This window comes from Pteronotus mesoamericanus, unplaced genomic scaffold, assembly GCF_021234165.1.
Source record: "Pteronotus mesoamericanus isolate MK-2021 breed Mesoamerican mustached bat unplaced genomic scaffold, CSHL_Meso_final contig_90, whole genome shotgun sequence".
Lineage (NCBI taxonomy): Eukaryota > Metazoa > Chordata > Mammalia > Chiroptera > Mormoopidae > Pteronotus > Pteronotus mesoamericanus.
The window spans coordinates 45,830,074-45,857,891 of NW_026555277.1; the positions used below are offsets into that span (position 1 = coordinate 45,830,074).

General features: G+C 36.4%; 2 protein-coding genes across 2 annotated transcripts in view; both read left to right on the forward strand.

Annotated features, from left to right (window-relative positions):
• The first annotated feature begins 7,622 nt into the window (after nt 1-7,622).
• Nucleotides 7,623-10,040, forward strand: PTH (parathyroid hormone). The gene is made up of 3 exons (XM_054586285.1): nt 7,623-7,692; nt 9,573-9,663; nt 9,779-10,040. The coding sequence occupies exons 2-3, from the start codon at nt 9,578-9,580 to the stop codon at nt 10,038-10,040; spliced, it is 348 nt and encodes a 115-aa protein (XP_054442260.1). The 5' UTR covers nt 7,623-7,692; nt 9,573-9,577.
• Nucleotides 10,041-18,108: 8,068 nt separating this feature from the next.
• Nucleotides 18,109-27,818, forward strand: part of BTBD10 (BTB domain containing 10) — a 75,708-nt gene continuing 65,998 nt past the window's right edge. Inside the window, exon 1 of the mRNA XM_054586074.1 lies at nt 18,109-18,277. The gene's annotated coding sequence lies outside the window, so the exon portion shown is untranslated. The remainder of the gene's footprint in view (nt 18,278-27,818) is intronic.

Genomic DNA, 27,818 nt, shown 5'->3' on the forward strand with positions numbered 1-27,818 from the left:
AAAAACATACATATAAAATTTACCATTTTAATCATTTTTAAATGTAAAATTTAGTGCTGTTAAGTACATTCACATTGTTCTACAACAATAACCACTACTTAATTCCAGAACTTCGTCATCATCCCAGACTAAAACTTTGTACTCCTTAAACAAAAACTCCCCACCAATACCTACTTCTCATCCCCTGGCAATCTCTGTTCTACTTTCTGTTTCTATGAATTTGACTATTCTAAGTCCCTCATGTAAGTGAAATAATATATTTGCCCTTTTATGTCTAGCTTATTTCAATTACCATAATATCTTCAAGATTCATCCATGTTGTGACATGAATCAGAATTTCATTCCTTTTCGAGTTTGAATAATATTCCACAGTATGTATATCCTACATTTTGCTTACCCATTCATCTGGTGATGGACATTTGGATTGTTTCCACCTTTTGATTTTTGTGAATAATGCTATCAACATAGGTGTATAAATATCTGTTTGAGTCCACGCTTTAAATTTTTTTGTGTGTCTACCTGGAGTGGAATTGCTAGTTCATATGGTAATTTTGTGTTTAATTTTTTTTGGAATCACCATGTTTTCCACATTGGTTTGCCATTTTACATTTTCACAAATAGTACACAGGGTTGTAATTTCTCTGCATCCTCACAAACACTTGTTATTTTCTGTTTTGCTTTTGTTTTTGTTTTTAAATTGTTGCTCTGATTGGTTTGCAGTGGTATGTGGTTGTGCTTGTGGTTTATATATCCCTATTGACTATTCATGTTGAGCATCTTTTCATGTTATTTATGGACCTTTTGCTATCTTCTTTAGAGAAGTGTTTACTCAAGTCCTTTGCCCATTGCTTTGTTTTGTTGTTGAGTTGTAGGAGCTCTTTACATATTGCAAATATTAATCTCTTATCAGGTATATGAGTTACAAATATTTTCTCCCATTCTGTGGGTTGTGTTTTACTCTGTCTAGGACTTCTAGCACTGTGATGAATCAAAGTGAAAAAAGCAGGACCTTTATTTTTTTTCTGATATTAGAGGAAAGTTTTCAGTCTTCTATCATTGAGTATAATGTCAGCTGTGGGTTTTTTTATCTATGACCTTTATTATATTTTCTTTTAATCCTAGTTTGCTGAGTATTTTTATCATGAAGGGGTGTTGAATTTTGTCAAATGCTTTTCTGCACCAGTTGAGATAATCATATTTTCCCCCTTTATTCTGTTAATGTAATGTGTGCTAAACCATCTTTGCATTCCAGGAATATATGATACTTGGTGATGATGTATAATTGAACTCATTTTTTAAAAAGATTTTATTTATTTAGTTTTAGAGAGAGGGAGAAACAGAGGGAGAAAAACATCAATGTGTGAGAGATATATCAATCAGCTGCTTCTCACACACCCTCAACTAGGGACCTGGCCCACAACAAAGGCTTGTGCCCTGATTGGGAATTGAACCAGTGACCTTTCAGTCTACGGGCCAGTGCTCAATTCACTGAGCCACACCAGCCAGGGCATAGTCATTATTAAACTGAATCTAATTGAGGGTATTTATGCCCTTGCTAATAGGCCTTTGGGGAGCTAGAGAAGATCAAAATAATTTTAGAGATTAGAGACAATATATTTCCTCACATGTAAATTATAACATAAATAAACACACTTTAACATACTGTTTCAGAGTGAATGTGTATGTTGGCGCAGGAGGTGGACAATGAAACATAATTATTACAAAATGTTTTCTGGAGTTACACTCCTGTTGAAATTATGTCTCTGCCATCGTTGGGTAACCCTGGACAAGTTTTAAACTTTCAGGTTCCTGAGTTGTAAAATATGGGTTAAAATAGTCCCACTTTAAGATTGTTGTAAAGATTAAGGAGATTATGTTTTTAAAACACACAGGATAGTTTCTGACACTTAGTGAGTGCTCTCTAAGGATAATTATGATTATATTATCACATTCTGATTAATGAAAAATAAGAGTCTTTTGCTGAATCCAAGCTTAAAATCAGATTGTCAGTTGAATTATTTAGTGGGAAGAGGAGCATTTACAGCTGAGAAACTATAGGCAGAGACCTTTATATTAGATAAAAGATTGTCAACTTTATTGTTTATGTCATCTAATTTACACTTGAAAAGAAACCAAGAATCTGTCCTTCAGTGCTCCCTGATGTTAAAAGAAGTAATCTTCCAATCTGCAGAGATTGCAGTAAGTGTAGGAATCTGACCTTGAAACTTTTCACCACCCACAGGAATAAGATTGTGTGCAGGTTAAAGAGCCACATATACTTTTTTTCCCTACTCCAATGCACCTGGTTTTATAATAAATCATATTTGCCTGTCTCCCTCACTAGAGCATACATTTCTCAAGGTCAGGGTCAATGCCTGATCTTCTCTATAATCCCATACCTTCCAACACAGGGCCTCAACCTTAGCTGATGTGTTTTGAATTGAATTTCTTGCTTCCATTCTATTAACCTTTATTCTCTGCAGTACAGTGCTGAGGAAAAAGCCATGGAAATAAAAGACATGGATTTAAAATTCTGGCTGAGTTCACACAGTAGTTGAATAAACTTGAACCAGTTAACTTTGTAAGTCAAGCTTCAATTTCTCACTTAAAATATAGAAATAATATTTACTTCACAGATAGAATGGGAATCAAGTAAGATTGCATAATATATAATATAAAGTGCTGTGGAAAGTGACAATAAATGATCAAAGAAATCTGGTTTGACTCTGAATTTTACTGTATTGTCACCTCTCTAATTTTCAATTCAATTCCTAAACTTTTTTCAAAACTGAGAGTTGTAATTGCCTGCCATATCTCCATGAATTTTTTTAAGTAATGGACTTCATTTTTTAAAAGAGTTTTAGATTTACAGAAAATTCAGCAAATAGCACAGAGTACCCATATATTCACCCCTACACACAGTTCCCCCATTATTAACATATTATAGTAATAATGTATTAATATATTAGTATGCTATATTTCTTATAATTAATGAGTCAATACTGGTATATTTTTATTAACTAAAGACCATAATTGACTTATATTTCCACAGTTTTTAATTAATGTCTCTTTTCTGTTGTACCATATGACACTTAGCTGTCATGTCCTCTTAGGTTCCTCTTGGCTGTCACAGTTTGTCAGACTTCCCTTGATTTTGATAACAGTTTTGAGTACTGGTCAGCTATATTGTAGGATGTCCCTCAATTGGAGTTTGCCTCATGTTTTTCTCATAATAGACTGAAGATATGGATTTTGGAGAGGAAAATCACAGAGGTAAAATCTCATTTTCACCACATAATATCAAGGGTACATTTTATAAATATGACATCACCGTTGCTGTTGACCTTGATCACCTGGCTGAAGTCATGTTTATTGGGTTACTCTGTCGTAAAATGATGCCTTTTCCCCTCTTCATACTGTGCTGTTTAAAGGAAATCACTCTACACAGCCCACACTTAATGAGGAAGAGTTATGCTCCCTCTTCTAAACATTTTTTACGGTATACCTGATGCATTAGTTGATTCTATGAGGTAGATATGTGTCATTGCCTGCCTTACACAGATAGATGTCCTATGAAGAAATGTCTCCACACACAGTCCTTCCTTAATGGACACTAGGCCACACAACCATGTTTGGGCCAGAGATGGTCATCTGACCTTTAATTTTTATTCTATTCAAACTGGATGATTAAATTATTTTTGTGGGGTTTTTTGGGTTGGCATTCAATATTATTCAGTTCTCTCACATTTAAAAACTTATGGACTCTCTTCAACAAATACAGTTAGAGAATCCACAGTTTAGTCGATGCATTGAAGTCATACTTTCTGAAGAAAGGGTTCCCAAAATTCTTGCTGACTTTTAAGATATTTCATTGAGTGAAGCCTACTTATTTCTTGTTCATGGTTTTCAATATTTCCTTAGCAGTGATTATTCATATTTAAAGAAGAGTAGTGTTACTTAAGTGCTCCATTGCTTAAAGGAAATTGTTGAATGTGTTAAAGGAAGAATTGATGAAAATGTATCCACTTAAGTGCCTGTTCTTAAAAAGGACAACTCTGCTTATCCAAAGGAAAAGAAATTCCAACTTGAAGTGAGCAATGATCCTGGCATTAGTCATAACTATTTTGAAGAATTTGATTCTTTCACATGGATATTTCTAAATACTCATCCAGCATGGGAATTAATGAAATCATCACGTCATGATGAAGAAGAGGGGAATCAAAATTCATGACAATGTTCTTTTTTTGTTAGTGGATAACTATTTGAAAAGTCATTGATTAAAAGATAAAAGGTAGTCCTGAAGGATGGAAAGCGATTTATGTCATGAAAGATAAGCCCTGGCTGGTGTGGCTCAGTGGGTTGAGTGTCAGCCTGGGAACCAAAGAGTTGCCAGTTTGATTCCCAGTCAGGGCACATGTCCAGGTTGTAGGCCAGGTCCCCAGTAGGAGACATGTGAGAGGCAACCACACATTGATGTTTTTCTCTCTCTTTCTCCCTTCCTTCTCCCCTCTGTAAAAATGAATAAGTAAAATCTTTTTTAAAAGAAAAGAAAGAAAGATGGTATTACATGCTTTAATAAATCAGATTTGAAGAGCAGTTCTTGGAGTTGTTGATTTTATTCCAGTACATATTCAGGATGTCAGCTCATACAATAATGTTGAGCATGTTTCCTTATTAAAGTATGTTCAATGCAAAAAATGAAGTAATTTAGATGTAGAAGCTATGTTATATTGTAATTAAAACAAATTGTAACTTCAGGAAAGTTTATAAGCAAATGCTACAAAATAAGAACTGTTAAGAAAAGCCAAATCATCAAGAAAATATAACTTTAAAAGGAGTGTTTTATAATTTAGATACTTATAATTTATTTCAGATAAATACAAATAATTTTTAATATAAATATGTCCCATGCAATATTTTTCTTTTATTCTAGTGTATATATGCATAGGCAGTTAAAAATCAGTCTAATTTAATTGGGTGTCCTGTAGAGTTTTTTAAATTCTTTTCTTCCTAATTGTGAAAAGAACATTTACCATGAGACCTACTTTAGTATACAATATATAATTGTTGACTGATGTCCAATGTTTTTATTTCTGGCAGGGGATGAGGAGGCAGCACACGAAGTCAGAGCCATGCTCCCACATGATGGTGTCCAGTGTTTTTATTTGCTGAATATGGTAACATTAGTAATGCCAGAATCTGAACTAAGGTCTCCTGGCTTGAAGTCTAGTGATCTTTCTATTATGACCTTCTCTCTAGTTGATTTCTTAAAATAACCAACCACATGAGTATGTTTGGAATTAAGTCTCACAGTGACTTTTTCACACTTTATTGGTAAGTTTGACATCTGGGGAATGTCCCTGGAGGGGAAATATAGAATCTCATCTTCCTGCCTGTTTCTGTACCCTCCCTCCTGCCTGTCTCCTGCTCTCAGGAGCTCCTAAAAAAGAAAAAAGAAGTAAATCAACTGTGAAGATAGACACCATCTAACCTGTCAATAAAACATGGAATTAGGAGAACTATTGCTATTTTTCCCAGCCCTGTAAGTTTCTTCTCAATGCTAAGTTCTCAAAGCTACACTATTCTAATTGAACAAACAGAAGGAAAAACAAGTCAGTCTTAAATTAAACCTCTCATAATGCAAAAAGAGATAACGCATGGCTCTTTATTCTTCCCAAATGTGAGAACTACTGTAGGATGTCTGAATCTAGCTTCAGGGAACTTGAGAGTGCTAAGAAAGGCTGAGCTATTCAGAGCAAAAAGCTGTGCTCAGCTCTTCTCTCTGTCACTGTGGCATCAGCCTCTTGTGCCCACATAATCCTTAGCCATAATACTCATTAAATGATTTCCTTCTATCTAATGCCTGCAGTCCCGTGGCCTGATGGTTCAGATAAATCATGTGCCAAATCTTGTCAGCTGTATCTCTTATTTGTGGGAAGGTCAAGTAGTCCCTTTAGAAATCTGAAGGACACAAAAATATTACTAATGCAACTATGGGTTTTGAGAAGACTATAAGAAAAAACTCCTCGGCATATATACAATTTGTACCAAACCACTTCTTTGGGGTCATCCCCCTTCTCCCCTCTCCTTCCACTAGCACATAGTCAATCTTTATTGTCTTAATGCCTTTGCACATGCTGTGCCCTCTGTCATTTCTCACCATCTGTGATGGAGAACTCATAATCATCCTTGAGAATATTTTAGATTCTTTGTAAAATATCTTCCAACAACTCCAGGGAAACTTAGTCACTTCCTCATCTGTTCTTTTTCAAGCCTTTGTTCATATCTTTATCATAATACCTATCACATTGTACTGTAACTATGTTAAACTTGAGGGCAGAGCATGTCTTAATCATCTAGTGATTAACACGGCCTCTGACAGAGTCGATGCTCAATGTCTTTTTCGAATGAATGAACATTGTCTAAATTGTTTGCATTATTTTTCTGTGAAACTAGTTTAATACAGTGGTTGTTTTCAACATGGCAATTTATTCTTAAATACTTGTAATAAGAGGAAGACAGTGAACAAACTAATTGCATTATGCCTGGAAGGCTACCAATTATGTTAAACTTACTCAAAAAAGTAGGGAAAATCTACAAATTAAAATGCTAAACATGGCTTTAAAACAACAATGAAAAATGTGTTTATAAAACCATTTCCAATTCTTCTTTCTCTCAATAGAGTAAGCATAACAAAAAAGTGATATACAAATATCATGTGTAGACTGCTTCAGAAGATATCTTTAAAAAGATCAAAACAATAGGTTTTTACAGTCAAAAGGGGCTTCTTGGTTATCTAGTTCAATAGTCTGCTGTGTATGAATCTCTATAATGTCCCTGATTAATGCTCACCTAATCTCTGAACACTTTTAGGGATGGGGAAACTCTCTACTTACAAGGTAATTGATTCCTTATTTTAGTAATTACAATATCCAAGTTGAGCCCAAATCTGCCTCCTGGTAGTCTTTAACCACTGAGGTTGTTTCTTCCTCCTTAAACCACAAAAATATTCCTTCTTTGTTATGATAACCCTATAAAAAATTAAAAACAGCTATATAATCATCCCAAACCTTTTCTCTTCTTTTCATTTCTTTTCTTGGCTTTTCTTCTTCAATTTCTCCCAACTGCTTTCTGCATACTGTTTTCCAACATTTTCAGCAACCTGGTTCATACCCCCAGACATGTTGCAATTTGTCTTTAACACTTCTAAAATGGAGTCTGGACATACACCACAAGTGATATTTATCCAAGTAGAGGATTTTTAGTCTACTCTTATCTCTTATTCTAGACTTCACACAGGTACTATTCAAGCTTGGACTGGTAAAGTAAGAATAACATAATATGATCCATTAGAATACTCATAATAATTGTATCTATGGTTACAAAAATATACTTATTTTCACACTTTACTTTCAAGTAAAATGTTGACCTTACCATAAATCATTGAAATCAGTCATTTATTATATTATAAATTCATTACTCCACTAAGAATTTAGAATTACAATTTATTATTAGAAATCTTTGCATAAATCTTTTCCCCAGCCCCACACTGTTTTCCTCTTAATATCCAATTATCTAAAACTGAAGAGATATGGGCACCGCCCAATAGGGGTGTCTGTTGCTCTGACCCTATAGTTATGATCTAGAGAACTGGGAGTGATATCATCTGTAACAATAAAAAAGCAAGCTTCTGTTGTTCAGTGGAAGACCTATATATAAAAATCTCGTTTAAGGGTCTACAGTCCAATTCATCAGCTTTCTCAAGTTTGCTCAACTTGAGGAGAGCACCAGCTGCTAATATACCTGAAAGATCTTGTCCTGAGACATTGTGTGGTTGGTAATCTTTATTTTCTCTTTTAAATATCATATAGGGTATTTTTTATAATCTAGGTGTTATTTAATGTGCATCATTTTCTACAAATATCATGCTGTTTGTTTGTGTTAAAATGTTAAAAGAGGGTTTGTGTTATGTTTAATGCAAAATGCCATGGTACAAAATAAATATATGTCACTAAAATACTCTCAAATCATTTACTTTTGTGATAAAAGTCTTTCAGGAAGTCTTGTTTTTTCTAAATTTATCTGAAATCACACACACAAAATTATAATTTGACATGATATGTTTTAATGGTATCTTACTGAAATTTTGAAATAAAACAGACTAATGAGGAATAAATAATTCTGATTTAAATAACCAACATAAATGTATTGAGTTAAAATTCCATTTTTTCTGCAGAATATCCTTACTGAATTGTTTGTTCTATGGCTCCTGGAAAGCTCCAGCTATACACTGTAGTTGGAGAAACTTAGACTTACTGCTGAATATTTATTCCATTTACAAAAAGCCATTTCTAATTTTCTATTCTGAAAACTGTACATGAATTTTAAAGGTATCTTACACCTGTTTTTCAGCTTTTTTATGATGTTCTTTTAAGAAGCTCATCTCTATTAAAAATAGGAAGCAGAGATGTCTGAAGTCACTAGGTGAATGTGACAGAGCTAGGATTTAGAAACAAGTGCTCCTGTCCTCTAGCTACGTTGACTTCTTTTCAATAACATAAACTAAAATTGAAGTGTATGTATTTGTTGCTCTATCAATAGCTTTATGTTGCACAGTGAAAATATATGCAGTAGGTTATAATGTTATTTATGCTCCTTCTAAATGATGTCATTTCAAAAATAAATAAAGCCATGTCCCTTTAAAAATATAAGTACATAGCCACTCTGTGTGTAAGTTAAAACAGAAAACATTAAGCATTAAGAAAAAACACTTCTATAGTAATACGCTTGTAATTATTGAAATGCAGATTAAAGTAAGGCTATTCTCTTTTGAGATGAAAAGCTTTTATGAGCAAAAAAGGAAAGTGTTAGAAATTATAAACAAAGAAGCTTGTTTAAAAAAAGCAGGAGAAAAAAATAGACAAGCATTTTATATAAAGCCAAAGCTCTAAATCCATATAACAAATAATTCATTAGATGATTTTTAAATACTTTAACATATTTACACTCTTTTTTAATGGTAGAAGTGTGCATTAATTCAGTTAAAAAAATCTCTAAATCAGAGCCTATTAATTTGGCATTTATGATTATTGCAGTGCCTAAAATGAAGTTGACGTATGAAAAAGAAATGTGCTAAGTAAATAAACAATATTAATAATTTACCTAAGAGAATTAGCCATTTTCAAGCATATTATAAGCATTAGTCATAACCAATATAAAATATAAGGAGGAAATTCTAAAATGTAAGCTTTTTCATTCCTCATGAGGCTTAAAATTAATATATTAAAACTTGCACAAGAACTCTCAAAAAGATACCTAAAAAATGAAATTAACTTACATAGAAAGTAAAACTAATCTAATTTGTAAGTCAAATTTTGTGTGTATATAATGTATACTAAAGTATCTGTAAAATAAAGAGGCTGATTCCAAAAGTCTCTCATGAAAACCAATTAAATTAGTTACTGTAACATGTGTGTAGTTGTATAGTTATAACATAAACTAGTAAGTTTAACGGTAGAGTTTGGAATACTAAAAATATTTTAAAATACCTGAAGTTTGCTTTTCCTTTTTAGTGAAGATGATGTCTGCAAAAGACATGGTTAAAGTAATGATCGTCATGTTCGCAATTTGTTTTTTTGCAAAATCAGATGGGAAACCTATCAAGTAAGTACTGTAGCCTCTTCTGCGTGGCTAGGGCATGCAGATTGGATTTTTGTGGTTGGCTTTGTGGTTGGAAGAAGGGAACTAATGGAGGGGCCTCTGTTGCTGTTCCCTACAGGAGGAGATCTGTGAGTGAAATACAGCTTATGCATAACCTGGGTAAACACCTGAATTCAATGGAAAGGGTGGAATGGCTGCGGAAGAAGCTGCAGGATGTGCACAATTTTGTGGCCCTTGGAGCACCTGTAGCTCACAAGGATAGCGGTTCCCAGAGGCCCCGAAGAAAGGAAGACAATGTCCTGGTTGAGAGCCATCAAAAAAGCCTTGGAGAAGCAGACAAAGCTGATGTGGATGTACTAATTAAAGCTAAATCCCAGTGAAAACACATCTATCAGAGCACTGCTCTAGAGAGCATTGAGCAACATTATTGTATGCTGCTAACATTTTTAAGCTCTATTATGATCACCATCTGCCAATATTTCTAATATTACCCAACTTTACATACAACCCATAGTTATAATAGCTATTATTCTCATTGCTTGATTCTACTTTTATTCAAGAGCTCATTTAGTTATTCTATTCCTATTGTTTATTCTTTTTAAAGTATGTTACTGCATAATTTATAAAAGAATAAAATTGCACTTTTTAACCTCTTTTCCATCTTATACTGCAAAATAAAAATTTAATGATCATGATTCTAAATAAATGAAGTTAAGTATTTTTCACTTATTGTAAGAATGTCGTTTTGGCTATAAGTAACACCAATATGTTTCAATGGACTGTCACAAGGAAGAACAACACAAAATGGTTTTATTTCCAGTTTTATTGAGAAAAAGCTGACATGCATCACCTCATAAGTATAAGGCATACAGCATGATGGTTTGATTTACATATATTATGAAATGATTATAGCAATAGGTTCAGCTAACATCCACCATAAATATGTTTTTTTCATTATGTATTTCCCATTCTGATATTTTGAACATCATCAAAGTACCATATCCCCAAATATTACTAGCTTGATATTATTGTCCTCTTCATTTCAGGAATGATAATAAAATACTCAGCAAGGAAAAGGAGAAAGTAGCCTAAAACTTGCATGCAAATGCATTTGCCTATATACAAACCTACTGATCATATTTCTAATCTGAACCCCAAATAGCAAAGAGTAGAATTTTTGTATATTTTAGAATAAAACTTTATTCATTTGTCATTTGACACACATTTATTCAGTGTTCATTTATTTGTCATGTACTGTCATGTACAAGATACCTCAGAAAACAGCCCTGATCTATTTGGATCAATGCGGTCCAACAAAACTGTCTGTGATGATGGAAATGTTCTATATACTGTGCTGTCCAATACAGTAGCCACATATGCATTTAAAATGTGGCTTTTGTCACTGAGAACTGAATAAAATCCCATCCCTGGCCTCAAAGAGTTCATGTTCTAATAAGGAAGACAAAGAAGTAAGCTCTGGTTTTCTAGCCCTGTTCATTTTGAATTTTTTGCATATTCTAATACAAATTCCTTGGTTTTAAATGTCACAGATATTTTCTACCAGTGTATTTACTGAGTCTATGATTCATTTTGATGGACACAGGTATCAATTATTACATCTTATTGTTTGTATTTTGGGGAGTCTTGTTGAAGAAGTCTTTCCCCAGCCCTAGGTCACAAAGTTATCTCTTATATCTGCTTTAGAATTTTACCTTTCGCTTTAGGTTTATAGTCTTCTGAAGTCCAACTTTGTATATGACAAAATGTTATATTTGAACTTAATTTTTTTTCATGTGAACAGTCACTATTCCAAATGCCATCTAATAACTCTTTATTTTCTACAGTGTTGTAGGTAATTTGTAAAATGTTTTTAAAAACATTTGAAAAATTAAATCTTAATTTCCTATGTAAACATAGGTTTGTTATTCTATTTTTAGACAGTGAAAAAGTGCTTTATTGTGCCCTATGTATCAAGTTTCAGCCTCTGAAAGGTCAGTCTCAGGTGGGGGCACAAAGCCACTTTTCCTTGACTTTTCCTCCATCTCTTTTTAATTTAACTTAATATTATTTTATTTTTTAGATTTTATTCATTTACTTTTAGAGAGGGGAAGGAAGAAAGAGAGGGAGAGAAACATCACTTTGTGAGAGATGCATCTATTGGTTGCCTCTCGTACAGTCCCCACTGGGGACCTTAGCTACAAAATGATCTACAGATGGCTCCTATTTGTGCTGGACTTGGAGGTGCTTAGGCAAGGCCAAGCTGTGAACCAAGGCTGGCTGCCAGTAGTGCTGGACTTGAAGCTACTTAGCGAGAAGTATGAGGCGTGCTGAGGCCCTATGCTGCTTGTGAGAGATTTTTAGGAAAGTCTGAAGCATGAGCCAAGACAGGCCATTTGCAGGGATAAGCCATTGGAAACAGCTTGCGTGGGCCCACAAATTGAGTGGGGGAGGGTCTCAGGGAATCACCAGGGTGAGGAGAACAGTGAGAGCCATGTTGGTGGGATCAGATATGGCACCTGCCTGCCAGCTCTCTATGAGGGGTCTCAGAAAAGGAACAATGGGTTCTGTGAGCACTTTTGGCAGAAAGCTGCCTCCCTGGCTCTTGCCCTTATGCCAGATAATTTAGTTCCTCCCCATATGTCCCTGGTTCCTTTCAAGCTGCTGCTCTAGTGCTGGAACTCAGATGGAGTGCGTCTGAGTGAGTCTGAGTAAGTCCCTGCATGGACCCTCTAAGAGGAACACCCTGGGACTTTAGAAGCCCTCTGTCTCACTCAGCCACAATCCTCACTGGTTTTTACAGACAGAAGTTATGGGGACTTCTCTTTCTGGTACTGGAACCTGGGGCAGGAGGTGGCTGGTGTGGGGCTGGGACACCTTGATCCTCAAGGGTGACCTCCACAGCTGAGATATCCCTCCTGATTTTTATCTACCACATGCGGGTGTGGGCCCAGCCTGCTCTGGGTCTCCACTTCTACCAGTCTCAATGTGGCTTCTTCTTTAAATCTGTAGTTGTAGGACTTCCATTCAGCTAGATTTCAGGTGGTTCTGAATGATGGTTGTTCTGTAGTTTAGTTGTAATTTAGATGTGGTTGTGGGAGGATTTGAGTACCTCATTTATCTATGTCACCATCTAGACTGGAAGCCCTTTATTGTTTTACACAAAATCATGTATAAAACATATATGAAGATTTTAAAGAAGAAATATAAAATGGACAGCATTACTCACTACTCAGATTATGAAAAAGAATATTGTCATTAACTTAAAAATTCCTTCTTAGCTCTTCCTCAATTACATTCCTCTTCATCCTTACCTCCTTGTTTTTATATTTATTATTATTCCCTTACTTTTCTTCATAGAATGTCAACATCCCTGATTAAATGGATAATCTAATATAATTTTTAAATGTTTTTATTTATTTATTCTTAGAGATAGAGGAAGGGATGGAGAAAGAGTGAGAGAAACATCCACATGTAAGAGAAACATCGATCAGTAGCCTCTCGCACATGACCTGGACCAGGAACCTGGCCTGCAACTCAGGCATTTGCCCTGACAGGGAATTGAGCCGGCAACCTTTTGTTTTGCAGGACAACACCCAACCAATTGATTTACGCCAGTCAGGGCTAATATCACTTTTTAAATGTATGCTATAGTATAACATGGGCTCTTTTTTTCCAGTTCATGATATCTATTTTCTCACCATCCATGAAACCTAAGCCCCTGCTCCATATTTTTAGGTTTTTGCTAGTTAGCACTTCTTTTAAAGGTACTCATTTCTGAGTTAGTTAGGGTGAGCAAATTGCTGTAACAATTGTATAACCACCTGAATAAATAGAAGTTTATTTCTTATTTACATAACAGTTCTGGAATACTACATGTCTAGGCAAGTTAAGAGATCAACAGGGTGGCTAGGGACTCAGTTTCTATCATGGTAACCCCAGGGTTGTCTATGTCCATTCCAGTGATCTGTAAGTTAAAAAAAGAAAAAGTAGGAATGCCGTGGGGGAAGTTTTTACTGGGTAAGCCTGGGAAGGGTGACATCATCTCTTTACATTTCATTGATTATAATATAGTCATACCTATATTGTAATATTGGGGTGGCCTAGGGCAACTAGAGCATGTAGTCTCAAAAAAAAAAAACAACCAAAAAACAATGTAGTGTCTGGCTGGGTAGATATTTCCCTGGGACAACTCTATACTGTTTACTACAGTGGCTGTACCAATTTATATTCCCACCAACAGTTTATGAAAGTTCCCTTTTCTCCATATCTTTGCCAGCACTTGTTACCTTTTGTCTTTTAGATAATATTTATTCTAACAAGTGTGAAGTGATATCTTACTGTTGTTTTGATTTCTACTTAATGATTAGAGATGAGCACCTTTCCATATACCTGTGGGCCATTCAACTAATTAATACATGTCCCCTTTTGAGAAATGTCTATTTAAATACTTTGTCCATTTGTAAATGGGGTGGTTTGTTTGTTTTGTTTTGTTGTTGAGTTGTGTGAGTTTCAGGCATTTTTTAAAAGTAAACTAAAACAGTTTTCATGAAAAATGGTACTGAGCCCTGATCTGTGTGGCTCAGTTGGTTGGGCCTTGTCCTGAAAACCGAAAGTTTGCCATGGATGTTTTTCTTGCACATCAATGTCTCTCTCCTTCTCTTTCTTCCTTCTCCTCTATCTAAAAATAAATACATAAATAAATAAACAAGATCTTTGAAAAAATTGGGACCCAAAGAACTGACTGATATACAATCCAAAAGGATTAATGTCCTTTTTTTCTTTTTATAGCTGTTTGAAGCATAACTTACATATCATTCACCTATTGTATACAGTGATATTTAGAAATTATAAAGTTGTACAACTATCACTCATCTTGTTTCAGAAGACTACCATCATTAAAAAAAGTTTTCTTGAGCCTGTTTACAGTTAATCTTTACTCCTACTCCTAGCTCCAGGCAACCATGGGTCAGCTTTCTGTCTCTATAAATTTGCCTTCTCCGGACAGTTTATCTAACAGAATTATACAACATTTGTGAGTCCTATCTATTCTTTAAGGCCCAAATCAAACATATTTTCTTACCTCCCCTTTTCCTACACCTTCTTCATCTATTCATTTAGAAGAGTTTTTTTGGGTCGTGTTTTTTTTTTTTAAATCTCTGGCCTCCCACAGCACATTCTCTATCTTTCTATAACTCAAATTGTTTTCTCTTGTTACTTAATTACACAGTTCATTTATATCAGCAGAACCTGCACATTAATAATGTCTGTATCTCCCCTAGTGTTCTTATCCACGGACTTGGGATTGGTCAATGGACATATTTGCTCAATAGGGATAGAGTCCTTTTTGTGTGTGATTTTTGTGTTCCTACCATTAGGTGACTGAGCTCAAACCTTGTAGTACAAAGGAATTCTATGTATTAAAGAGGATTTGGGGGTCTGTGACTTATCATTTGTTTGTTGAGTAAGCATTCAACAAAATTCTATCTTATCCTCTGCTGTGTAACAATCTTGAGTTAGCATGCTGTGATGTGCAATAATATAGACAACCAAGAAAACTGATTTGTTCATTGCTTTTATATGAAACTTTTAATTTCTATTAAATAGAAAATTCTGTATTGACCTCTTTGGTGCATGAATTTGTAGCACAAAAGGAAGCCTTTCATTAAGGGTCTGAACCCTCTCAGCTCAGTCAGCATTTACAAATTATGTGCAGAGCAGTTTGTGATGGTGTGAGTCAATGACATTGCCTCGTAGATGTATAGGGTCTACCTATGCTCCCAAATCAATATTTGAAAGTTTAACTTTTTAAAGCAGACAACAGTTGTAACTTTTAGATTCCCCCTCTCCTCCCCACCCAAGGAATAACAGAATAAAATGAGCTGTAGGTCCCTCACAGCAATATAAAATAGACTGAATTCTGTCATGGAACAAAGTCTCTGCATTTAATCTAACATTCGTTGGAAGAGTTGGATGAGCCAAATGAAACTTTAGTATATGTAAATATAGGTAATATTATGAAAATAATGTGTCTAAAGGGAAACTATATAGTAGAATACTAGAGACTTTCTTTACGAAATGATAGCTTCTGTTTTGATATAAGGAAATATTTCCTGTTTGACAGACCTCATTAACCCTAACTGGCACTATAGAATTACCTTGATCTTAGCTTACAGAAGGAAATTTTTATAATAAATTAAGATTGTTGAGGTTTTTGTTGTGTGTTGCTTGAGGATTTTTTTTTTTGAAATTTTTCCATGAGATTACCTGTGTTACAACATTCCTATTTAGATTGCTCTTTTCTTACTTAGAAATCTTCAAAGATTATTGGCAATTTCCAATTTAGCAGAATGCTGGCAATAGTAACTACTTGCTATACCATGACAATAACCTCTTTCCCTTAGGTCTCTGATATCAAAGTGTCCTTAGATAAGGAAGAGGATGTTCACTATCATATATTGTTCAAGTTCAACTGTTCATTTCAGTTTGGACAACACTTTGGCTTTCACGCGTGGAAGCCTGGGAGTTTTTTTCCCTTCGTAATGTAACTGGGTGCTGAGCTAGAGGTCCCCAAAATGGAATGTCCCCCACTAACCGGGCTTGGGGAAAGGGGAAGTGGAGCAGGGCTGTTGAGAGTTACTTTGCAGGTCTAAAGAAGTTGGCCAGTGTTTTAGTAATGCTAATAGCTCTGCCTGCCCCTCTTGGAACTAGGGAGATATCCGGGCGGGCGTGACTCTAACCCAGGATGCCGCCAGTGCTCCCTCCCCCTCTTACTGCACCTGGGGTGCAAGTGGCATGGAGGTGGTTCCCACATCCTGGGACCAAGCCTGCCTGGACTAACTGGCAGCTGAGAAAGGCAGAAGAAACAAGAGTAATGGCAGGTGTCGGAAATGGAGTTACAGAGGATCTGCATCAGGATTTAAAGTTGGGCTCAGCAGCCTCCCTAGGGCTTAACCATGTGGCTTGTAAAGGAGAATGCTCTCTTGACGCTGTAGCTTGGAAGCGGTCTTGGCCACGTGGTTTGAAAGGATGCAGAAAGACCACCACCGGCCCACCATGAGGAGGGGCCATGTGGTTTTGGTTTAAGAGCAGGAGCCTAGCCAAGCACAGAGAACTGGAAGAAGCTGGAATACAGATGGGAATCTGCCCAGCTAAGCTACAGACTTTTTTTCCATGAGACAGTATCCCTGACTCCCCTGGTTTGGCAAGGGGAGGCAGGACGGTATGAATATGGTTTTTTCGTTTGTTTGTGTGTTTCTAAAGGGATTGGGGTTTAATGGCAGAATTCCACCATTATTCTAAACCTGTATAACTTTTGAATATAGTTCCTTTCTTTTTCATAAGACTGGCATTGGGAGTCATGGTTCTTCGGTGTCAGGCAATAGAACCCAGAGAAATAGAACCCAGAGTGGCTGTTTCACTAACTAAACAAGGATTCAAAAGTTTTTTTAAACAAAGTTCTTTCCGCAAAATCTGTTTTCATACCAAATTACTCAAACAGGTCCTCTTCCTCTTTGCTTCCTCTACTTGCAAAGCCCCTCCCATTCTTCTAAAAACTGTGGAGCTCTTACTCATCCTTCAAGATTCAGCTCAAGTAGTAACTCCCAGGTGGAGGCTTCCTCAACATGGCAGGCAGAGGCTGGTTAGGAAGTCCCCCTCTGCTCCCAGAACTCAGTGAGAGCAACTCAGTATATGGGATTTTCTGCCTTCTCGTGGGTCTCGCCCCTGTGCATGAGTTTTCAGGGAGGGGACCATGTCTTTTATTTTTTTTTTCCCTTGTGTTTAATCCAGCATTTGGCACATGGTAGGCTTAGTAAAACTGAGCGACTGAAACTATTACCTGGCGACTTTCTGCCCACTGGGAGCAATCCTCCATGTAGGTTCCTCTCCTCCGGCAGGCCAACTGCAGGAGTTTCACCTGGCACAGCCGTTCCCGCCAACCCAGCATTTAAAAACAAACAGCTGTGGCCCTTAGGGAATAGAGGGTGGCCCTCACAACGACTGCCTTTCATGAACCCCGATCGGTTAATACCCCTCAGCTGAGCTGGTAAAGGCGCTTTGCAATTTGTTCAGTTGAGGAAAATGCTTTTCCTGAACAAACTCAGCATCCCAAGGCAGTTCTCTTAACTGTCGGCTGGAGATGTGGTCCGCTTTTTTTCTAAAGGGGATAGGAAGTCGAAGAAAAAGACGTGGGACTCAAAAGTTGTTGGGGTGTATAACTCTCATCGCAGCCTCTTAGACTCGAGTCCCCCTGTTCATCGCCAGCTGATGACTACGAGGACCAACGCCTTCCAATCCGTAGCGCCAGCCCCGTGACAAACGCCTAGCCCACCGGCAGCTCCCTCAACTGTTCTCACACTCGGCGCTCCGCCCACCCCTGGGAGGTGAACCACCGTTCTCGCGAGAACGGAGTTAGCCTCTCCTCTTTGCATTGCGGGCTCTCGCGAGAACAGGATTAAGAACCGGCCTGCAACCTGCCGGGGCGGCTCTGGTAGCCCGGGCTGCCTGAGTGGCCGTCAGGCGAGACACCTCTGGAGGGGTCGAGTTGAGGAGGAAGCAGAGGTGTCGCCGGCCCCGGTTTTTGCCTAGGCTCTCTGTGGACGCTCAACGGGCACTACAGGTTCGGGGGTGACTGGACGCAGCTGGGGAACTCGGTGGGGGCGGCGCCGGAGGCTGGGCTTGGTGGGGGCGAAGGAGGAAAGGGGAGGAGGGCGAGTCAGGGCTGGAGAGCTGGGCTGCTCAGGCGGTGGTCTGTGCGTCTCGGAACCTGCTAGGGGACCGTGGGTGGGGTTCTGGGCTGCGGTCGCTGGCACCCAATTTGCCGAAGCAGGGATGGGGCTTGGGGGCGGCGGTGCTGTTTTTGGGTTGGGAGCCCCGAGGCCTTTCAGCGGGGGTGAAGGCAATACCCTCATCCATCCTTCCCGGGGCAGAAAAACCCTGTGCCCCGCCTCTTTTCTGTTGTCCCTGGGCTAAAGCGGCGACGTCCTGATGAGGGCGCATCACAATAGGGGAGAGGTGGCAAGTAGTCTTCTTTTGGGTGAAAAGCAGTGAGATCCTAATAGAGTGCTGTGCTGCGTGGTTTTATGGTGTGATAGCATCACGTATGGTAAAGCTTTGTTTCTCCGAAACTTGCGAAGGAAAACTTTTTCTTCTTCAGATGCAGGTTTCCTAACACCCTTCATTTTCTGGAATGGGGTACGGGGAGGTGAGACATCACTTAGTAATTTGTTAATATGGGAACAGTGTGACCATCTCTGATCCTCACAGATTTCATACTTTTCTCCTCAGAATTTTGAGTCCATGATGAAAAGACACTAATCCAGATAGGCTAAAGATAGAGCCTCATCTGTTTGTCACTCTGTGTACTTAGCATACAAAAAATATTTAAATTTTGTATCTTTAAAAGTCTTCAAGCTTTTTATTTAAATTTACAATCAATGAAGCAGCATGGTGTATTGATTTTATTAGGGCAGTTGGTTACCTCCCCCGCTTCCCCAACTACACAAGTGTGATCAACATTTTTTAGAGAGGCGGTTAGAGATACATTTTGAAAGAAATAGACTGTAGAAATTGTAATGAGAGATATATAAGGGATGAAACGATAAAGGCCAAAGGATATTTCTGTGTTGGAGAGCCCATCCAGGACTAAAGTCCAAGCACTGAAAATGAGGACTGCAGTTGTTACTTGAATACAAAGCAGAAAGCAGTAGAAAAATACTTGGGAAAGGATTTGATTGATGGTGGATTGAGACTGTTAAAGTGTGAGAATTATTTTTGAAGGTCTAAGTGTTTCATAAATATTTCTAACATTTCTCAGAATTTATGACCTAACCGCTATTGTTATACACAAAGAGAAAGTGGGAAGGGAGGTTCTGCATGGAGTGTGGTAAAAAGAACGTAGTAGTGTGTTCAATCAGGAAAGCTTTCAGTGTCTCAAAAATGTGTTTGAGTTCTTTCAGCTTTTTTTTCCTTCACTCCCAAAAAAAGCTTTCAGATGGGCTTTTTGCTTTCTGTATGTCACCCTTCTCCTAGTCTGAATTTTTTTTTTTCAACCCCTCTAAGCCTTGTGAGATTTTTAAATTATAAACTATGAAGTTACACATTGCTTTGGTCTGCTATGTGACTTTTTACTGTTAGGTGACTTGGTGAAGTATAGAAGTGATCGGGAAAACATTTTGCACCCTTTCAAAGAAATAGTTTATGAATAGCAAACTCACATGCCTTCAGATACTATGCAGATGAAAATAAAAATGAGTGAAAGGTACTGGAGAGTTTATGCCTCAACTAAGGGACATTCAGTTCTCAGGTCCACCTGATTAGTGCCCTACATGAATATGGGCCCAGTCTTCAGCTTTATCAAGAGAACACAAGAAGTATAGATTTTTGTTTGCAGCCTCTTGATTTTTAAAAATACTGAGAATGAATTAAGACAATTGAAAGTAGCTCCATGTGGCCTAGCCAAGCCCAAATCTGTCAGTAATTGTATCCTGCTCTTCAGTTTAGGACCTCTATTATAGGTGAGAATAAATTTTATAATTGGAAAAAAAAAGATTTAAAGCAGGTATACCAATTAGTTTAGAATTTCAAAACTTGGAGGACTTGGGAAAAATGTCAGGTCTAACTGAAAACAGTAGATAAGTGTAATAGTCAAGTTTAAGAACCTTTAAATACAGTAGGAGTAGGACAGATTGAACTGGTACTTATTACCACTTTAACTGGAAATAACAAGAAAAAAAAAGCCTCTCAGTATTTATAGTTTAATAACTCAGTATTCTAGGCAAAGGTAATTTAAAGGTATCTTGTAAGGAAATCAGTTTATTGAGAAGCACTTTATTGTATTTGCAATTACTATGTAAAGTTAAATCCAGGAGATGCTTTACAACTTAGCTATAGTTTTGAATGTTTAATGCCTGCTGTACCAGCCCACATTGCCTTCCCAGTCGTTGACTTACAGGAAGCAACATTGATTCCTTGGATTTTATTCCTTGGCTCTTGGGGTGGGGGAAGGAAAGAAACGGGATGGGGAGAGTATGATGTGAAGTAGTCACTCATGTGCTTCTTTCTTACATTATCCATTAAAAGATTGATTTAGCTTATTTTTCTTCTAAGAAGAATGGGTACTTTGGTAGATTAACCACAGTGCCTTATACATAGTAAAGCTTAATGATATTTGTGGAGTTGAATCCTAGTGGATTAAACCACATTTACCTATTAGTGTGAAGTACTTTAATGACATAATCTAATTTGTACTTAGTTGGATTGTGAGGAATGGGATTTTAGAGGTTAGACCTAAGAAAGAAGTGGACTGTACATAGGATGTAGAGAGCAATGTGAGGGTCTTCCATGGGGGTAAGGGTGAGAGGAGGCTAGGTGAGGGAAAGAGTTTTGAAAAGGAACATAAAATGGATACCTTTTTATCTATGGTGCTGTTTTACAAAGAGCTCTATCTTTTATAACTAAATTGATCATAACTCATGCATAGATTACATAGAATACTGATTTTTAATCAGGACTACTTTGGGAGTTTGCAGCCTTGTATTCCTTCTTCAAAGCCCAGCCTTTGCAGGTCAAGCTAGTCTAATATCTCTTCATCCAATCCCTCCCTCTTTGGTATAGGAAGTGAAACAGGAAGAGATTATGTTTGTGAGGTGTTCCTGTTTAAGAATTTTTAAAACATTCTGAAGAATCTGTTGTATATTTGTGGAGATTATGCATGTTCAGGAAGAGCCATCATTTTCTTCTACACATGTTTCTACCCTGCCTTGTCAAGTAGGAAGTGCTTTCTAGTTAAGTACTTTTACCCCTTCTTCATAGCCCCCCCAGATGCCTTCACAAAGGAGGGTTAAGTGAGGTTAGGAGAAGGAATTGAGTATCCTTTTTTTCCCCCCTTTGAGTATGCTTTTGCTCACCAGTGTCTTTTGGTTCTATTTTTTGAGCTCTCAATTCTTAGATTATACATTTCTTTAGACTCCTTTGAATGGGAGATTTATCTGAGCAGGCTGGGCCCTGTGAGGGATATGCAAATGGAACATCTACAAGTCTTAAGTTTAATTTACTATTGAAGTTACTAGGAAGTTTTTTTGGCCACTGGTTTCAGTCATATTTTTATGTTTATCTATCTCAACTTCTTCATTGTTTTGTTTCTTTGTTGGTTATGACCCACAGTAATGGAAGAAAAGGTTGTTATAGATGTTCACTAATGGAGGAAGAACTACAAAATTATTTTCTCCTCTTGGATGGAATGTTTAGGAGGGTTCAAGCTAACGCTGCTTGCTCTGGTGTATTTTGGCATCCTTGAAACTGAGACCTAACTTGCTTAGCAGGTAACAATCTAGAACTCAGAGATGGAAGGTAAGTAATCAGAATTCAAAGAGATGCTCTCTGAGAGAGGATTAGGAGGTTGGTAATCATTAATTGTAGGCAGTGAGATTGAGAAACATGGAGGTGAGAGAAACATTGATGGGTTGCCTCTTGCACACACGCAAAGCCAGGACCAGCCTGCAACCCAGGCATGTGCCTGGACCAGGAATCCAATCAGCGACCTTTCACTTTGCGGGAACACAGAACCAACTGAACTACGCCTGCCAGAATGCCTTTTCCATCATAACTACGCACTTACCATGCATGTGGCCATAATTTGCAGTGTGTGGTGTGACAGCAAAACTAGCATGGATTTATTTTTCCTTCTTTACAATTTCACAGATAGAAGATTTTGTTTTTATTGTAGATTTCAGCAACCTCAGCATACAATCTTTTCTTCTTATTGAGAATGTTCACCTTTTCACTTAAAAAAGTACTGTACAGCTTCTCTTTGGCATACGTATCTGAATTGACAGTATCACTATTCTTGCATTTTGGGGCCGTTATTAAGTAAAATAAAGGTTACTTGAGCACAAGCACTGAGATACAGTTGATTTGATAATTGAGAAGTCTATGCTAACTGACTAATGGGCAGGTAGTATATACAGTGTGGCTGTGCTGGGCAGAGGAATGATTCATGTTCCAGGTGGGACGGAACAGGGTAGTGAGAGATTTCATCATGCTACTCAGCATGGTGTACAATTTGAAATTTATGAATTTCTGGAATTTTACATTTAATATTTCGGACTGGGTGTTAATTGCTGGTAATTGAAACCATGGAATGCAAAAGTGCCGATAAAGAGGAAACTTTTATGTCAAATATGTGATCTTATATCACAGTAGTAATTTCTGAAGATTGTACTATGCCAAAAGGTATCCATGACAATAAAAGCTTCTTTCTTTACCCTCAACATTTTAATTATTTTTTTCTATTTAAAATGTAAGATATCTGATTGCATGGTATTTATTTTTATCTTTATAGCTGAGTGATCTATTAGTATTTTTGGTCACAAACTGAAATTAACCTTTAGTATTTGGGGGTGAGATTCTGTCATAGTAAGTCACTGATTGAGGTATTACTTGATTAGAAACTATGAATAACACTTCTAAGTTCATTTTAAATTGTAGTCATCCTTTTCTGCTTGGATTACCTTATTTGGGTTCACTTAGATCTGGGTTTAAAGCCAACTTAGAGCTTTATGACATAAAAGTTACTTAACCTTTATGAACCTTTGTTTACTCACATGAAAAATGGAGATAGAATATAATTAATTGTCAGGAGTCTAAGAATGAAATGAAATAAAATATATAAAGTACCACATAAATAGTAGAATAAATATAACTTGTTAGCATTTTGTTCTATTTATGCTTAGAAGATAGCATTCTGGCCAGTGATCTTGAAACACATCACATTAATTTGTATTTACATCTAGCTGTTTGATTTGGACGGAACAAATTCAAAGTGTAGTATATTTACAGTCTTGCCAATATGACTCTTCCACTGTAACTTACAAAGGTTTTTCTTTCTTTTTTAAAAAAATTCAAGTCAACACTGAACAGTAGGAAGTTCTTTTTCATACTGGCATCCGTTGACTGATACCTGGTATTCTATGTAATTTGAATGCCAGGTGGAATAGTAGCAAAAAGGGAAGGGAGAATAGATTGAAGAGAGAGATGGTGTGGGATTTTAAAAATCATCTGTAGGATACTGTTGTCTAAAATATAAAACCATTTTATTTTTATTAATTTGGGACTGTCATTGGTAGTAGCAGATGGGTATTAAATTATTGTGAGTTTACTATTTGTAGACTACATTAAATGTCATCTTAAAATTAAATTTTAGGGCTCAGATGCCTGAAGAAGAATCTCAGGTACAGGATTGTGCAACACAACATTTTTATATTTTTTAAAAAAAATTCATGGATAGCCATACACATTGTGCTGATTTATTTTAAAGGTAATTATTTCGCTTGGGCTGGTATGGCTCGGTGGATTGAGCACTGGCCAGGGCACAAGCCCGGGTTGTGGGCCAGGTCCCTGTTTGGGGCCAGGTGAGAGGCAGCAGACATGTTTCTCTTGCACATTGCTGTTTCTCTCCCTCTCCTTCTCCTTCCCTTCCCCTCTCTAAGTAAAAATAAAGTCTTTAAAAAAAGAAAGGTAATTATTTCATTCAGGGCAGTTTGCTTTATACAGTGTAGGATTGACTGATTTTTCTTATATCTAGAAAGTAAGCAATGCAATCTGTTTTATCCCTTTGGCTCTCCACTTGTTTAGTTAGCTCAAAGAAGTTCCTATAGAATGAGTAACTGTGGGGCGCAATTGTTTCCTTCTTGTTGAACAGTCCAAAAAGTTGAAGTTTTTTTTAAAAAGATACTTAGTTATGAGAGACTAGTAGGTTCTAAAACCGTAATATTGAGAATACTTTAAAATCACGAATCCTCTAATTTTTGGAAGAGAAAACTGAAGTTCAGATTAAACCCCCCTTACCTGATTTTGATCAAAGGTATTGAGACTAGACTACAGGTCTCCACATCTCCTGATTCTGAGTGGTTTATTCCAGTGATCTCCCTAGTGGGTAGCATGAACTCTTGGGAGTATATGAAAAACCTGTTCATTGTGCCATGTGAAGAAAACAATACAACTTCCATTTATATTTAGTATTCTATTCCTTTTTGATTTCCATTTTTTGTGTATATGTAGTGTGTATGTGTGTATATACATATACACACTATATATATAGTTGACTTATGACAGTATATGTGCATTATATATATATACACACATATATGTGCAACTATTCAACTTAGTTGAACTCAAAACGTTAAGAAAGAGAAAAAGTATATTTTAGAGGAAAAGTGGTATGACATCTTTGATCATCTTTTCTTCTGTAATGAAAGATATTTTGCAGGAGCCTTGAATGCTTACTGATTTTGAAATTGTTTTACAATGAGTACTTAGAAAATTACTTATAAAAGTAGATTTTTTGAGTAACATAAAAAAGTATAGATCAAAGAAGAAAATGACACCATAATTCATGACCCAGTGATAATTGCTTCTAGTCACAAATGCACACACACACACAAACAGGAATTGGGATTCTTCTGTACATAATTACTTAAAATTTTTATTTGAGAAATTAAAAGAAAATTTGAATAAAATAATAGGGATGTTCAACCTTTTTCATCTCATGGCACATGTAAACTAATTACTAAAATTCTGCAGCACACCAAAAATATTTTTTGCCAATTTGACAAAAAAAAAAGATTTTTTTTTATAATTCACTCACACCAGACATCTATTGTTGTGGTGGCTGTTGTCATTTTTTATTTGACATTCTATAGGAAAAGAGGTCAGTGCCCCTGACTAAATAGTCAGGTACTACTTGTTTAAAAATTCTTGTGGCACACCAGTGTGTCTCTTGGCAGCACAGCTGTTGAAAATTGCTGATGTGACAGATAACTAGATTTAGAAATTAACATTCCTTCTCTCCTCCCCTTTTCTTTTCACTTCCCCTTCTCCCAGTTACGTAAATGCTTTGGTAAACATACTTATTAGGATAAAATTTTAAAAGTAAGGGTTTTGTGTATGATAACTTCCAAGTTTTACAATTTATAGTATCACAAGCTTGAGTAGCTATTTTCCTTGTATGTATTTAAGCTGTCACTGGTTATCATTAAACAAATCGACAAACCTTTGACAGTTTCATAGGTTAAACATCTCAGTTTTAACTTGGGTTTCTTATATTACTACAGAGGTTGAATATTCTTTTCCTCTTTTTTTTTTTTTGGCCACTAGTACTCTTTTTGTAAACAGTTTATGAACTTTGATAGTGTTTTTTACCATTATATTCAGATTTTTAAATATGGAATTTTAATCATTCCTTACATATTTAAGACTTTAATCCCTTGTTTTGTATTATAAAAATTGTTTTACAGTTTTTATTTTCCTTCTGACGTTTGAATTTTTATATAGTCTAATCTAATGCTTCTTGAAAGCTGGTCTGCAGGTTCTTCATCTGATTCCTGATGAGGTTTTCATAGCCTTTGTTGAGGATGTTGGCTTGCTTAAAGTGGCTGGCTGCACATTCCTGTTGCTCATACTGATAGTCTTTGGCCTAATACTTTTTTTTTTAATTTGAGTCAGATAAATATCCACTTATATTTTTTCTTGCTTTTTTTAATGGTTTTATATTCTACTTTGAATTTTTTAATAATGTGGAATTTGGGGGAGATAAAATGTGAGGAAGGAAAGGATCTTTTCAAATAGTTAACCAATTGAATTTTTAGAACCTATCTAACCAACCTTAAATCTGTCTATAATTTATTTATATCTTAGTGATTTGAAATGCTAACCACTAACACTTGTTATTTTCTGGGTATAGCATTTTGGTGGGTTGTGTATTAAATTTGAGGGACAATAGTGTAGGGTGGTAAAACAGTAAATTTGACTATAAAGACATGTATCTGAGTCCTAGCTTATTTATTAGTTACGTGATGTTAGGCAAATAATCTCTTTAAACCAGTTTCCCCAGCTTTTATTTATGTACTAAAGATTTTATTTACTTTTTTAGAGAGGGGGAAGGGAAGGGGAGAGAGAGAGAGAGAGAATATCAACATGTGGTTGTCTCTCATGCACACACTACTTGGGGACCTGGCCCACAACCCAGGCATGTGCCCTGACTGGGAACCCTTTGGTTTGCAGGCCAGTGCTGAATCCACCAAGCCACACCAGGCAGGGCAGTGTTTTCCCAGTTTTTGAAAAAGGATCACCTCTTATGTCTCAGAGGATTGATATGTGGATTAGCATAGATAGTACAAGGGGGAGCAAAAGAAGGTTTCCAGTTGTGAGTATGTAAAACACAGTTTATTCTTCTATTAGTATTTATTAATTTTTGTATTTATTTGCATTACAACCGTAAACCTACTTTTGCCAACCTCATATATATGAAAATCCAACTTATCCAGTGCTTCCTGAATTAGATGCTAGCATCCAGCCCCTATGCCTTCATCCTGCTTGAAATATGTCACTGAATATTTAGCTGTAGTTCACTCAGTGTTGAGGAATATTTCTCACCTACCTTCAGTGTCGAACTTTCTCAAAGGAAGATGGCTTGACCTTGTTTTTCAGGAACCCATTCTGATACTTGTTGGTCATTGCTTAGTGTTTTAGATGGTCATATTTAATAAGAGGTGAATGAATTTGAGTGGCATGGTAACCATTTTCATAGCTGGTAAATCTCCAGTTACATATATACAGCTGTATGTAAATCTGTAGTTACATACATCTACAGTTTCCTTTATTAACACCAAAGAACAAGAACTGTAAAGTGGTACAAGTTAGAACACAGTAGTGTTAGACCTTTTATTTATTTATTTGGAATGTATACATTATTACATGGTTCAAATATCAAAGCTGGATAAAAAGAATACTCAAAAGTCTTGCTTACATCTGTATCACTTTCACACCATTCCCACCCTGTCCCTCTAGGTAACCATTTCTATCAGTCTTATTTACCCTTCTAGAGTTTTTTCCCTAAAAACAAATAAATGTATATTTGTATTTATGTGTGTATGAATATGTTTATTTGATTTACTCACAAAAGATATATACCATTTGTTCTGTCCCTCTTTTTTTTCCACCTAACAATATATCTTGAATCTAAATCATATTAATACATGGAGATCTCCCTTATTCTTTTTTATAGATGCATAGTATTTCATTGTGTGGATGCACCATAGTTTATTCATGTAGTATCTTTGGGTGCAATTCATACTATTTTATTCTTTTGCCATTACAATAAT

Bases quoted from the DNA above. Each gene is read 5' to 3' on its own strand.
- PTH (XM_054586285.1), top strand. From the start codon at position 9,578: ATGATGTCTGCAAAAGACATGGTTAAAGTAATGATCGTCATGTTCGCA. The intron at 9,664-9,778 runs GTAAGTACTGTA...TGTTCCCTACAG, and splicing joins TCAGATGGGAAACCTATCAA to GAGGAGATCTGTGAGTGAAA.